This window comes from Phytophthora infestans, genomic scaffold, assembly GCF_000142945.1.
Source record: "Phytophthora infestans T30-4 supercont1.5 genomic scaffold, whole genome shotgun sequence".
Taxonomy (NCBI): domain Eukaryota; phylum Oomycota; class Peronosporomycetes; order Peronosporales; family Peronosporaceae; genus Phytophthora; species Phytophthora infestans.
Genome location: NW_003303754.1, coordinates 755,671 through 771,086, shown reverse-complemented (window position 1 = coordinate 771,086; position 15,416 = coordinate 755,671). Strand labels below are relative to the sequence as shown.

Sequence of the window (15,416 nt, the reverse complement as noted above, 5' to 3'; positions counted from 1 at the left end):
CAGGCCAGCCCATTCGCTGAGATCCGCAAAGCTTGCCACCTCGGTCTTCTTAGCGAGCGCATTCATCATGTAAGCTTTCCGTTTTTTCACTTGATCCCGGCTAGGAAGGATCGCTAAGAGATCCGGTCTGGCTTCGTATTGCCGTGCGATCATCAGGAGAGCCTTCCTTGGTCCAGCATTACTTGCGATAGCTGCGTCGATCTCCGATTTGAAAGTGGGGTGTATGCCTTGGCGCCTTCGCTCACTAAGTGTAATTGAATGTGAACCACGAGCTTCGAGTGCAAAACAGCGACTATCACGATCGTCTTCCCCGTTGATCTCCATTACGCGGAAGTAGCGATTGCAGCTGCGGTGATCAACACACCTATAGACCTTGGCATGAAACCGCTTCCCCGTGTTGAACATGAACACGTAGCTGAACGCGTCTTGGAGCTGAATCGCGACTTGCGCGCTTTGCATCGTTTCATGAACCGAGATGCGTTGGTACCGTCCTCTGGTCGATGGACGACTCGGGCTATGCTCTCCCGTGGAGCTCTCCACCATTGCCCTGAACACAATGTGAAATGCACACGGTAGGATAGATGAGTATGAAGTAGAAGCAATTTAAAGTATTACGGTGAACGTACGGCGAGCGTTGAATTTGCTCTTATCGTGTTGACGGAGAAGCGCTTGAACGAAAGGAACTCTTACACTATGGACTGGCGTAGCTGGTGAGCGAAGTTGGCGATGGAAGCACACTAACCTTAGCTTGTGGATCGCTTTGTAGACGAACGCCTGAAACAATTTCAGAATTAAAAAATTATAATAAAACATTATCAGAAAATCTTATCGTTGCTGCAACATGTAGCTTACATTAGCTACGTCTGAACTAATGAAGGCAGAGCCTTGACGCATCTTCTTCCGTGCTCAAGCCTTAACCTCAGCAGTGCACTCGGTCATTCCCTCAAGTTGAGCAAGGGACACTCGGTTTCACACCTTTCGAACAAAAAACTCACGGTGCACTCGAAAGTAATATCGTTTCTTCTCACGCAGCACGATAGCAAATCCGCCGACTCGCCCCTCTTGGCCATGCAGCACTTAGCAACTTTTTCGGCCGTTTTGAAGTCAACGTTCCAGCACCCTTCAGTGATACAAGACTCTGGTTGCAACTAGGCGTTTGAAACGGAATAAATCGCCATCACGCATGTGATTAAGAGATAGCCACGAGCGTTAACTCTCATTCTTGGTCGAGATTTGGCAAAATCCAATGCCTGAAAAAAGGGAAGTGATGTTGTCCAATCCGAACAAGTACTCGAAAGATAATGCATCGTACATTAGCCGACAATGGTCGTCACAGTATTGGAAAAGGTCGTTCAGTAATCTGAATACGGTCGTTACTAAACTTTGGTATTTGTAAGCCGTAATCCGATGAAGGTCGTGACTGATTTTATCAAGATTTGACAGAATGACGGTGAAAACTGCTGAACAATTAATACAGAAGTCCCTTCGATAACACTTCGGGACAGTCGTATATGTGCCCCTATTTTTAAAGCGGGCTATAATTTCGAGCCGGTGCTTTGCTCTTTGGTGTGGCCAACACAAGAAGGCGAAATGTGTGTATCCCAATACCGTGCCACACCACGTCTTAGTGGGTCAAGAAGCGGTGTCACCCCTAAAGGCGTTGCCAATGACACGCAATCTCAATCGCTGATTGGTCCCATCCTTCTTTTGTAAGACCGACCCGTCTGAAATTGTGGGGCTCTTGATGCAGGCAATCAACTGATTTGATTTCTTGAATGTACTGGTTCCTCCAATCCTGGTCAGAAGATAATATCTTGTGAAAACCCTTTATATCTTGAAGATATAAAGGGTTTTAGTCAACCTGTCTACGTCTTTTCGAGTACATATATGTAAAAGAACACTGATAGGTAGGTACCTGTTACAAATGGCTCACAGCGAGCCATTTGTTTTTTCGGACGTTACGGCAACTATCTTAAATTGAGTTTTTTTTAGATGCTACATTGTCTGTACACTATTTGTCATTTGCTTCCCTTACAATCATAAATCGGTATTGTTCTGTTTAAATTAGCTGCAAGATCTGATATGGACAAGCAATTCACAAACCAAGTCAAAATTACCTTTTATCTCCAGATTGTACTGGATGAGAATCAGTTCTTTATTATTAAATAGAGGTCATTAAGCGAAGGGGATGTGTATTGGTGAACTACGTCTGAAAAGGCACACAAAGTGCTGACATTCGTCGAAAAGCTGCTGAATCCGCCAGAAGAGAGCGTAGTCGTAGACGAAACCACTGAAATGGGTCGTAAGCAGGACCGGAAGAAGCAAATGTCATTCCTGGACAAGCGCGACATCATCACGGCATGCCCTCTTCTTCAGGGCTCTAATATTCACTAGTCCTGAAGGCCCGTGTGCTTTCAGTGTTTTCTAAAGACCGGCGCAGGTATCGAATTTCTAAGGCTCCAAGCTCCATATAAGGGGGGGGGTCCACGCTCACGCTGAACAGTTTGGCAGCGGTGATGCAGCAATTGCCATAATGGAGATTGTATCCATGTCACGGTACAGCTCTGGAAAGTGATTCCTCCGAATAGTGCTGAAAAGAGCCCAACGATATCACTCACTACAAAGAGAATTGTCTGTACAGAACGTGTTCCGCGTACTTCTCCGTATAAAGAGCTGATACCGTGGTTTACGGTACAACGAACAGCACCGTTTACTAGGGTTACAGCTCTAAAATTGCTTATGGTGCGAGCACAAGTATTTGAAACGGAAATCGACGGATATCAACATAATAATAAAGAAGTAAGGGTATAGGACCGTCACTTCACAGCTCCTTTCTGTTGGACCAGCCTTTCAGTGGTGGCATTTCTACTTTTGTTTTCTACTTTACAATCCACCAAGCATTTCCAGTCATGCGTGACCTTCGTCATCGCACCCGCTCTTTTCATTTTCAATTGAAGATATCGCCCCAAGACTTTACCACGGGAAGAAACCATTCTATTAGCAAAAAAATTCTTCGAGCAAGCCAAGAGAACTGGGAGAAGCGTGGCCTCTTTGACACGATAAAATATCTTAGACAAGGCAGAGGCGATGAAAGTGGCGAAAAGTTTGATAAAAGATCCTACTCAGGCAAATAAGGTGTACAAGACGAGGGTTGCGAAAAAGTTCAATCTGAAAGGTATTAAGGGCTAATAAAAAGTGTGGCGGACCCCCATGTCGAAGTGACAGCTTGACAATATCTACGACGGAAACGACTTTCACCTTTACCGGAGGTTATTGCGTCTCATTAGATATAAGGCGGTTGCTGCTCCGATGGGACGAGACTTGACCCATAAACTGGTTAGTGAATTTCTACTTTCTACAACAGAGTAAATGCTACGAAAGAATTGGGCGGTATTATCAAATTACGTCCTCAAAAACGAAATCACGTCAAAATCGCCCTGCTCATACGTTTGTTGGCGTCTGACGCTATGACAATGTTTGCGTTTTCTGTGCGTCTGTGCGCACACGATTTCATTTTACCCCTGTCGAATTTTCAATACAAACCGCTGCTATTTTGGGGAGTTAGCACATTGCTGTAGGCGCTAAACGCACGCAAAACACCACCGTGAAACACAAAATATATACCATACCGCGTTGACTGGCATCGCTGTAAAAGGATCTCAGCATGATCAACAGTTGATCAGCTACGCTCTAGAAACACGAAAACGACATAGGATGGCTAAATCAGTTTGAGCTCTCCTAGCACGCTATCGTCGCTCATTAAAAACTCCTCATATTACCCTACAGTTGCTTGCTTAAAGAATGTAGCTCCATCACCCCCGCGACCGGTAGGTGTATACACAAAAAAATACTACGATGCCAGGCGCAGTGGAGGTTCTGCGTGTCCAGCAACCGATCGTGGAATCTTAAACCATTAAATCGTTTTTTTGTTGATTGCGTCGTTCGCGTGAGGGCACTGCTGCGATATGTACTATTGTGTGATCTAGTATGACTCCATTGCTGATATACATTACTAGCACACATTAAGGTGCTTGGCTAAACTAGCATCAATAGTAGAAAGCTTAGAAATCTGGCTTGGGCCAAAGCAACCACAGGTCGCTAAAGATCCCAAGCACCCATTAAAAATGCTAGGAGTAAAAAGTGTTCGTGAAAACCCTTGGTAAATATCAAAGTCTTCAAACTGCATACAGCTGCTGTGTTTCCCAGAGTTGAGAGCAACGCGATTATGACATGCCTCCCCAAAGTCAGAAGTAAGTACTCTACCCAAAAGTCACACACTAACTCGACTGAGTACGACCACAGGATTGTCAAACAAATTCTTCGTGATTGTTCCAGAGGTGGTTACATCCCACTTGCCTACTCGTAGGAGGTTCAATATTTAAATCTTTCGTCCAATCAGTGCTGGCAGTGGAAAGATATGACGTCTTTACATCGGAGTTTAAACATCCATTGTCTTTTAAAGGAACAAACAGACGTACAAACAACGGTGAAATCCGTCCGGTGTATGAACATTATCCTTCATATAAAAGAAAATTATTACGCGTGACAAAAATACCCGCCTAGCTACTTGATTGGTTGAAAGTGACAGTTTCAGCGAACACGAAGTACAAAAACGATTCCAAAATGTACAAAACCAATACAGGAATCAACAGTCAAAAACGCCCAAATACGGCATACGGATTGGCTGAAACTTTTTTATTAGTGGAAAAACCATGTACGGGTTTCAAAGGTATGGCTCGTTGTCTGTATGTTCAAAAGGAACAGTGTACTTTTGGCTACCGTCAGCGACCGAATAGTGGACACTGTGTGCAGACGCAAGTAAAAAATCAGTATGGTTCTTCATGAGCAATATGCCGATTAGTGGACTGTCATGATACACCCGTAATGACCCGTAGGTGTCTGTAAAAAGAGTCCGGTGAAAAATGTTAAAACAAACAGACGTCTTAAACGCTCTTTAAACAAACGTCTCTACCGGCACTGGTCCAATTCCCCTCCGAGGCCTCGAGGGACCTTGTCAATGACAAGTTGTCATTTAGCAAACTGAGCTCTTTTACTGTACATGTAGCAAGCGCTCGTCGAAGAGCGCTAATCCGTGTAAAAAAACGCTGCTTTTCGGCGGTATAGGAGGTAACGTTGATTTAATCAGGATAGAAGCCAACTTTCACATATCTCGTTTTACTATTGCACGCATATGGGAGAGAGGTATTAGCTCAATAGGAGCCCGCGTTGCCGCTCGGGTAAAACCAAGGAATAGACCTCGAAAGCAAAAGAAAATCGAGCAAGCACAGCTCTGTGAGCGCTTCGAAGCAATCTTGCCATCCGCATCCAGCAGCAAAAAAAAAAACCGCACCCAGCAAAGCTTAAGCCCGAATAAAAAAGGCGGAGCGCAGCCCAAATTGTTTTGTGGGTGCTTATTTTTCTCACGGAAGTAGTTCTACATTAGAGCTTATTTGCTTTCGAGAGGGGTTAAAAAAAACTAATAATGTGGCTACTTCGCTGCCTCCTCAATGACGTTTGAGAGCTTAGCCTTCATGTTCTTCAATTTTGCCTTCTTGGCCGCCGCGATCAGTTTGCTTAGGTCTTTATCCGCCGGTCTCTTAAAGATTTTGTTATTAATAGTACAGTCGTGCACCTCCAATTCGGCACCGGTATCGACTGATACCCTGCCAGATTGTATGATTACGCGAATCGGATGCGCAATTACCTTTGCCCATCACCACCCTAGCAATTAACCTCAACGGCTTTCCCCCCCCCTCGTTGCGCGCCCGCGATTCGCCCAGAAGATTAACGTACATGTTGTACTGAATTAACAAATAAAATATCAGTGCACTGGATTTGCGTTTGTTTTTTACTTTACGTTGGGCGCATATGCTCTGGCACTGTTGATATGGTCCGCCCTGCCGAATTGGAGGTGCACGACTGTACTCTGGACGATGACTTTCACAAACTCGTCGCCCTGCCCGCCCCGGGCGACTTCTTGGCCTGCGACCCGAAGAGACCTTTTGGTATACCGGTAAGTGTCTGATAAGAGCCCAGTCTCGTCGGGATTCGGGAGTTCTGCGGAAGCGCTGCTGCGAGTCACAATCGCGAAGGCTAGAGCCACGTAGAATGTACTGCGCATGACTTCAAAGAGGGATACGGCGGCAAAGAAGTTCTTCTGGTCTTGCGCGAAAAAGGTTGATGATCAGGGATGTGTAGAATCTAGGTACGCCCTATCTGAAAGTACAAATCAGGACAACGCATCTAAAACACCTTGTTTTGCAGGATAACACTTAAGCTTTGTTTTCACTTGGTATTTGTAAGAGCAGTCGGGGGGGATTACCCGGCTCTCCTGTGGAAAGGCATTATTTAATGTAAAGAGGTCGTTACCAGCCGCGCTTCGCTTGGCTGGGGCTCGCTTCGCTTGGCTGGGGCTCGCTTCGCTCGCGATTAATAGATTCTCTCACCTGGGAAGTGCAATGCGCGGCTCGCTGGTGAGCTCGGCGCTGGGCCCGCCTCCGCAAATACCGCGCGGCCCTGCTTCGCGGGCTCCCCGCGCGGGTTTGCTGCGGCTACGCGACCTCGCACCCGCTCGCCTTAGTTGGCGCCATAGCTGCGTCGCCCCTTCCCGGAAGGTGCTATTATGCGTTTGAGGGTGCTGCACACCGTTTCGAACGGTGTTTTTGCAATTTTGTCACAAATCAGTCCATATTTGTAAAACCCGACCCCCTGGTTTACGACCAATCGGTAACTGGTTTATACTGTAGTACAAGCCAATATATTACCGAGCTCCCCGTCTGGTACGCCAGTACAGTATACCCGACGACAAACAATTTTGCGACATTGGCAAACACAAAGAGCTGTTTTTGACCGCTAGCAAGGATATACAGAACTGTCCAGTCCACGCTGTGTTACACAAAAGAGTCGCGAAATTCACAATAATCTGATAAAATGGTCATTTTATTATGAGCGAGCACTTAGCGAATAGTAATCTGACCATTGTTTCAGTTTACTGTAAAGGGGTTGTGACCAGCCGCGCTACGCTTGCGCCCCGCGGTTCGCTTCGCTCGCAATTTATAGATTGGATGTACTGGAGAATGCAATGAGCGGCTCGCTGGTGAGCTCGGCGCTGGGCCCGCCTCCGTAAATACTGCGCAGCTCTGCTTCGCGGGCACCCCGCGCAGGTTGGCTATGGCTTACGCGCACTCGCACACGTTCACCTTAGTTGGTCAAATCGCTTGCAATGTTTGTGCATTCTATGTATTAAAGTGTCTGCTGGTGGTCGTTCTGATGTGTTTGCTGGTGTCTTTTACCTGCATTACGAATATGACGTGTAAATACCGACAATTTGTTGCCTCGTCTAAATTGACTTGATATCAGTAAGACTTATTTTGGTGACGTGCTAGGCATTAAACTAATCTCGATATCTGATTGGCCAAACTTAAACTGTACGTCTGGACATAATCGTAAAAAACAATAATATTGATTTCCTATTGGTCTGTACAATACTTTGTGGGTACTTTAACAGATTTACGGTACAAAACAGGTTTACGAAGAGCGTACGTGTACCGTAAACCACGGTATCCTAATTAGGTACCACCCTCGTCCAGTGTCTCAGAATACGACACTTAGATAATATTCTCGGAACCGGATGCATGGAGCTTGCATTTTACTGCGAGTCTATAAGGGGGGCAACTATCAGGATCCGAGCGAGACGAGACATTTTCATCATATGAAATGGAGCAGTTTTACGTGCTTACTCAACACATCAGCAAACGTTTCTCAGTGCAGCAGCTTTGGAGAACATTCCGTCGGGTTATGTAGTGACTCGTTGCATCGCAAATAAGACCCCTGGCTTCTAAGTCAAGCGCAAAATTGGTACTACAGAAAGAGAGACATCGTCCAACAGCTCAGTCTGTAGCATGTTACAAGAATGGCTGGAGCTCACTTCGCGTTTTCCTCCCAAGTCCACAGGACCCTTCTCTTAAGCAGACCCCCCTCTACAGCCATGCGCAGTTTTCTCTACGGTGTTCTTGCCTTTGCGGTTTTAGCTAGGAGCAGCGCCGTCGCAGCATTCCCAATCCCCGACGAGTCTCGCCCCTTGTCGAAGACATCTCCTGACACTGTGGCCCCAAGATCGCTTCGGATCGAGGCCCAAGAAGTTATTCAGAGCGGCCGGGGAGACGGATATGGTGGGTTCTGGAAAAACGTAGCCCAGAGTACTAACAAGATCGTCAAGAGGCCGGATATCAAGATAAGCAAACTTATCGCGGCGGCCAAGAAGGCAAAAGCAAAAATGACGAAGTCCTGATCGCTGTAAAAGGTTGAGCGAAGTATCCTCATGAAGTTAGAGAGTCTCAGCTACGACTTCGAGAAAGGGGTAGACTTTTTCATTTCTGTACTCCAAAAGATACGAGAAACGCCATAGAACGGTATACCAAGATTAGAAATACATTTTTTAACCTGAGTGAGGAAGTATTTCGGCGCATCAACTACATGTATGATTCGTGACCCATGAAAGTTTGCATAAGTCAATTTAGTGCATTTCTGACGGTGTATCGCACACAAAAACAATTATAACCTCGCTCAACTAAAAACTGTGATCGATACTATCCGCCGGTCTCTTAAAGATTATGTTATTAATAGTACAGTCGTGCACCTCCAATTCGGCACCGGTATCAGTCGATACCCTGCCAGATTGTATGATTACGCGAATCGGATGCGCAATTACCTTTGCCCATCACCACCCTAGTCACTCATTAGTTGGACTTTTCTCGCTGACAGTTGGATATTACTATAAAATCGGTGGTGTCTCTAAGACGTACCGGCCCCAAGATAGGTTAAATTTCACACACTACTTTTTAAATATAAAATCTCAAAAGAACTTAAACAGTCATGTACCGTTAATTACCATCCTACACGTTTATTTTTTTTGGCTGTCTCAAATTATAAAAGATAGATCCTGATAGACCTTAATTTGCCGCGCGCAGAGAAGGCTGTCCCACCATTGGATTAAATCGTCATTATGTGGCGTACACCACGCCTAAGATGAACTGAACCGACCACGGTTCTAATAATTACCCAGAACCCCTACTTTTCAAGATAGCATATGTACTTAATAGATCTTGTCGAGAACTTTCAATTCATTTACTCGTTGCAGTCACCTATAAAGCTCGCACCAAGATACGACCGTTCGAAATTAATTGTTGGTAAGTTCGGTTTTCTTTTGATTGGCGACTCTAGAGTGAAATTTCACTGGGAGTCCAGGTATGCCATTGGTTGTGACGGGGTGAGACAGCAGCTTGCGTTTGGCTTCCGAGAGTCTACAAATGCTCAGTGCACCGTAGTTGACATCCCTTATGTCGAAGGAAGCGATAGGCCGTAAGCTGAATGTATTTATAGGTAGGCTAATCTTGAGTTAAACATGCAAACTATAAGTCGCCTTTACTAAAGCTATATCATCAGCCAATGGTTGACCGCTGGTACAACGTACCAGGTATCCCGAAGTGTGATGTATCATACTGCATGTAATCAGAGGTATACTTGGGGTTACGTCTCCCGTGACCCCCCACCCACTAAGTTTCCGTTTACCGACCAATCAGAATTATAAAAATTGTATATCACAGACTCTCATTCTCAAAGCCGAAATACATCGCCTTAGCTGCGAGAACGCGGCGGATGCTCATTTTACGGTTAGAACCTCGCGTAGCACTTGAGTGCTCTTCTTCTCAGTCTCCAATTCGAGCCCCGTTGCACTGTAAAGAGCGGTGCGAGAGCACATTTTATGGCCCCTGTCGGAAAGGCGCAAGCCATGAGCACTAAGCCTCGCGGCAAAGGATTAGCACTCCACGAGTCCACTAAGGTGGCCTCGTAGGCGATCAATTCATTCGGTGATGCAGCTGCGGGAAAGCGTGCACGCAAACAGCGCAGTCCGGCACGCTCGGTCCCTCCAGACAGCCGACCTAACCCGTGATTCGTTGAACGTGACCTCGGTTCGAGCCGTGGACACGAGGCCGAGGCCGAAAGCACTGACTATGCTCATGTGGGCTCCATGGATGTACAAACTCCAGTGCCCAGCGAGCACGACGACAACAACCTGCTCTGAGCATCGTGCCGCCAAGACAAAGGATTCGCCCAAAGCTGGATACGGCGAGGAAGAGAAACCTGTCAAAACGTTCTCTCGCTTACCGAGGGTCTTGCGCATACTACAATTGAGAGTATGCGTTCGAGGCTTGTAGTAGTCGAGTGTTAAAAAGAAAGGACGTCCGAAAGTGGTTTTATTGAGTTAGTTGTTCTTGTCTTGCTTTGCTTGCTCCTTTCTCCTTTCCTTCCTAGTCCTCCTAATCACATGTAAATCCAAACACAAAAGATACATTTCGTCGACAACGCCTATACTCGTCATAGGCGTTGGTGACGTAAATCACTTGAGTTTTGTATGTGGACTGGATATGCACAAATCCGACCCTGGCATTAACCATGCCACTCATTTGGGATCAGCCAATCAGATATCTCCATTCGACCCACTTGAACTTATGACCCCTCAGGACACACGCTTGCCACGCACCAACCGCGTGCTCCAGACACGTGCCTAGAGGGAGGAACCTAGGCGAAGTGACGGCGAAGTGCAATCACAACCTTCTCACTCAATTCGATGTCTCGAGCTTGACGACTAAATTTCTCTTCATAAAGTAGCTTTGCGTCTTCGACGATAGACCTTTGGTAAGGAAGTCCGCGAGCTGGTGCTTGGTTTCCATATACCCCAGCTCAACTTCACCACTCATAACGTTTTCACGAATGAAGTGGTAGCGAATGTCGATGTGCTTGGTACGAGCTTGATAACCGACGTTCTTCGCCAACGCCATGGCACCTTGGTTGTCCTCGTAGATCACCGTAGCCCCCACTTGTTCAGCACCAATGTCCTTGAGCAGTAAACGCATCCACACCACTTCCTTGATGCAGTCACTCAGAGCCATGTACTGAGCCTCAGTCGAGCTTAGGCTAACGGTCTTTTGAAACGCAGAGCACCAAACCACAGGTGCCCCGCACATCATGAGCATTGTCCCGCTAACCGAACGTCTGTCGTCGCGGATGCCAACCCAGTCTGCATCCGAGTAGGCGACGAGCTCTGCTACTTGTGAACCGTCGTACACGATTCCCACGTCCTTGGTCTTCAACAGATAGCGCACCACCTTGATTCCAGCATCCCAGTGCTTCTTACCAGGGTTCCCCAGGAAGCGACTCAACTTTGCAACAGCAACCGAGATGTCAGGTCGTGTGGCACCCGCCATGTACATGATGCTACCAATGAGCGATCGGTACGGCTTCAACTTAATCTTAGCCTTGGCTTCATCGGTCTCCGGTCCGTCCTTCTTAGTCAGGTGTAGACTTGGGTCTAGTGGCTTCAGGCTTGGCTTCGCGTTTTCTTGACCGATACTCTTGATGATCGACTCGGTGTATGCGCGTTGTGATATGCTAAGCTTCTTGCCAGCGATGTCGTAATCGATCTCGATACCGGAAATGAAACGGGCGGGTCCTAGATCCTTGATCTTGAACTTCTCGGCGATGCTAGCCTTTACCAACGCGATGATGGCCTTGTATCGTGACGCAATCAGCATATCGTCCACGTAAAGACACACGATGCAATCGTCATCACCTGCATCGCTCGTGTAAATACACGGGTCAGCGTCAGCAGCGCTGAAACCACATGGTTTTGATATGGTTGTTGATGGTCTCGGTTCACACACGAGACGCCTGTTTGAGTGCGTACAGACTTTGCCGTTGCATGCAGACGACATCATCTTCACCTTGGGTCTCTGCCAGTACCAGTAGCACCCGAAGGCCTTCTAGCAACTCCATGTAGAACTCGTTTTTGAGCTTCCCGAACAGAAACGTTTGATCCACGTCGCACTGCTCGATGTCGAATCCTTCAGCACAACACTTGGCCAGCACTGCCCTGGTTGAGTTCAGCTAAACCACAAGCGCGTACGTCTCTTCGTAGTCGACGCCCTGCCGTTGTGAATACCCAATTGCCACAAGACGAGCCTTGTGTCGAATCACTTGCCCCTTCTCGTTGCGCTTTAGCGCGAACACCCAGCGGCAACCGATCGGGCGTTAGTCTTGGCACTAATTTTCAGGTAATGTTGTCTGCTAGCGACTTGAACTCACTTGCAATCGCTTTCTTCCCGTTGGCTTGGTCCGCACTAGTGGTTTCCTCTGTGTACGTCTTCGGAACAGCCTCGATGGCAGCAATCAGCTGTCCACTCTCAACGATGGCGAGCTCGTTACCACTTGGCCTCGGTCGCGCTTGAGTCCTCTTCTGACGCTTTGTCTCACTCGACGAAGAAGCATCGATGACTTGCTTCCTGCTGGTGCTTGCCTCTTCAGGATCCGTTGTCTCGTCAATGCGCCGAACACGCGAACGAGTAATCATAGGATGTGTCGAGTCGTATGGCACCATTGCAATATCCATGCTCACATCACGTTGAAGTGCAAACACGTCAGCAGCTTCAACAGCGGTGGGAACGATTTGGGTGTAGTCATTCAGCGACATCTGATCCACGCGTGGCACCAATGCGTCAGTGTCGTCTTCTGCATCCAAGTGAGTCATGATGCGCGCAGGATCAGTTTTCTCAATAAATGTCACGGTGCGCCCGTTTTGCACCTTTCCTGTTAACATGTTGAGGACGCGGTACCCCTTCACGCCGTCATCGTAATCCATGAACCGACACCTGAACGCTTTTGCATCCAGCTTGAGACGTGTCTCGTCGGGGATGTGAGCGTATCCAACTGCGCCGAACACCTTCGCGTTTTTGAGGTGTGGTTTGGAATGACTCCCAATCTCGAAGGGTGTCTTCACATTGACCGAGTTGGAGATCCGATTGATGATCCAGGCCGCAGTGCTAACTGCCTCTGCCCACCACTTCCTGTCGATTCTCTCATGATAGAGCATGCAGCGAGCCATCTCCACGAGGCTCCGATTCATCCGCTCAGCCAGTCCAATCTTGCTGAGTGTGTACGGCACCGTCTTCTCATGCTTGATACGGTTGAGGTAGGCCTTAAACGCCCGGTCCGTGTACTTACCGCCGTTGTCCGAACGCAAGAGCTTACTTGTTTTGCCGGTTGCATTCTCTTTTCTGGCCTTGTACGTTTTGAACTTCGACAGTACTTCCGATTTGGCCTTCATGAAGTAGACCGTAACGTGGCGTGAGTAGTCGTTAATGAATGTGACGGTGTACGTATAGCCACCAGGTGGCGTGGTTTGCATCGGACCCATTACGTCCGTATGCACCAGATTAAGCACACCGGCACTCTTGACGCTCTTCTCCAGATGTCTCGGGCAGTCGTCAGCCGTCATCTTGCCCATGCAACAGCCCGTGCACACGTCGTTCTCGACGACTTCTCCCGCGACGCGAGGCACTACTTCTGCCATGGTCAGTACTCGTAGCACTTGTACGGGATGTGGTCAAGTCGGGCGAGAACAACAGCCCATGACTCCTTACTCGTAGTCGCTGCATCATGACACACCTCGCCCCCACTGTCTTCAGCTTGTAGATGTTTCCACAGCGCTTCGCCTCCACGACGGTAGCACCACCAAAGCTAAAGACACACTTGTCCTTGCTGAACTGCGCGGTGACGTCTTTCTCGGCCAGCTTCGACACCGAGACGAGGCTTCCTTCAACTTCAGGGATGTACAGGACATCCGAAAGCGTGACAGACGTCCCGTCCATCAGCTTCATACCGACGGGGCCCTTCGCAACTGCGTCGATCTTCGTGCCATCCGCGATCATGATACGGGCTGGCGTCTTCAGCTCCTTCATGGACACGAACCTGTCCCGGACGCGGGTCGTGAGCGAACTTGCAACTGAGTCGACGAGCCATTCACTCTTGGTCATCGAACTCGTTGCCATGAACGAGAAGTCGGACGCTTTCTCTCGGGACGCTTGCCCTCGTTCCTCGTCGACCTTCTCCTTACGGCACTCGAACTCTTGGTGTCCTTGCTTCTTGCCGTAGAAGCACTTGCCCTTGAAACGTTGCTTGCCACCGAAATCTTTCTTCTTCGTAGCGAAAGCTTTCTCTTGAGCCGATGACGATTCCTCCGAGGCTTGAACACCAGAGAGTGTTTGAATCGCGTAGACTAACGTCACATTGGGCGTGTTATCGAGGACAGTACTGATCATCTTGTACTCGTCCGTCCAACTGCCAAGGAGCAACACTCGTCCAGAGTCTCACCGATCTTCTTCATTTAGAGGATGATCTCCTTGGACTGATCAACGTGGGAAGCGAACATGGTACCAGTCTCCATCTTGAAGTTGTTTTAACTTCTTGGTGACGAGAAGCCGGTTCTTGAGCGTCTTCCTGTTGAAGTGCTCCTCGAGCATCGTCCACGCCTCAGCGGCAGTCAGTGCTCCACGGACGTAAACTTGGTACGTAAGACTCACGTCTCCAGCGATAACACCAAGTGCCTTCAGATCGTTGGTATTCCATTCTGCCGTGGAGCGATCACTCACTTGGTCGAACTCGGGCTTGATGATGTGCGGGAATAGACCATTCCGAGCAAGCTTCATCCCCATGTTGAGCTCCCAGTGGAAGTAGTTTTCCACGAGCTTGTCGATGCTGTCGGCGTAGCTTGGGCTCATAACTAACTGAGAGCATGCGTTCGAGGCTTGTAGTAGCCGAGTGTTAAGAAGAAATGAAATTCGAAAGTGAGTTTTATCGAGTTAATTGTTCTTGTCTTGCTTTGCTAGCTCCTTTCTACTTTCCTCCGTAGTCTTCCTAATCACATGTAAATCCAAACACAAAAGATACATTTCGTCGGCAACGCCTATACTCGTCATAGGCGTTGGTGACGTAAATCACTTGAGTTTTGTAAGTGGACTGGATATGCACAAATCCGACCCTGGCATTAACCATGCCACTCATTTGGGATCAGCCAATCGGATATCTCCATTCGACCCACTTGAACTTATGCCCCGTAGGGCACACGCTTGCCACGGACCAACCGCGTGCTCCAGGCCTAGAGGTAGGACCCCAGGCGTAGTGACCGCGAAGTGCAATCACAACAGCTACCACAATAGAGATCGTATCTCTCGTTGACACTTCCAGTGCCTCAGCATATAGCTGACTCCCTTCCAGGGTGGAGCGACGGGCGTAGTGGCCCGAGGCTCCCGAGTCACTCAAGATTCCCCATAGCATTGCAAAGTCCTTCACGTTCGCGTGAATGTCGGCGGTGGCCAAACCCAAATAGACGATACCTTCTCAATATCGCTCGTACGCCGTTCTTGCTCACGTAACATCCCAACACCGGAATCTCCGTTGCACATAAGACAGATTTCGTCAGGTTTGCGTAGAGTTTGTTCTCTCGCATCACCTGGAGGACTTACCTCAGGTGTTTAACATGTACTTCCACGGCACTGAGGTTGCCCTCAGCACGGCTGTGC

At 48.1% G+C, this 15,416-nt stretch overlaps 2 protein-coding genes across 2 annotated transcripts; one reads left to right on the top strand and one right to left on the bottom strand.

The window, feature by feature from the left end:
* Window positions 1-5,848: 5,848 nt before the first annotated feature.
* PITG_22725 (secreted RxLR effector peptide protein, putative) lies at window positions 5,849-6,121 on the bottom strand (the record flags this gene model as incomplete). Its single annotated transcript, XM_002905756.1, has 1 exon — window positions 5,849-6,121. The coding sequence occupies one exon, from the start codon at window positions 6,119-6,121 to the stop codon at window positions 5,849-5,851; it is 273 nt and encodes a 90-aa protein (XP_002905802.1).
* A 1,866-nt stretch (window positions 6,122-7,987) lies between these two features.
* PITG_04090 (avrblb2 family secreted RxLR effector peptide protein, putative) lies at window positions 7,988-8,290 on the top strand (the record flags this gene model as incomplete). Its single annotated transcript, XM_002905755.1, has 1 exon — window positions 7,988-8,290. One exon carries the CDS (start codon window positions 7,988-7,990, stop codon window positions 8,288-8,290), a length of 303 nt encoding a protein of 100 aa, XP_002905801.1.
* Between the last annotated feature and the right edge of the window lie 7,126 nt (window positions 8,291-15,416).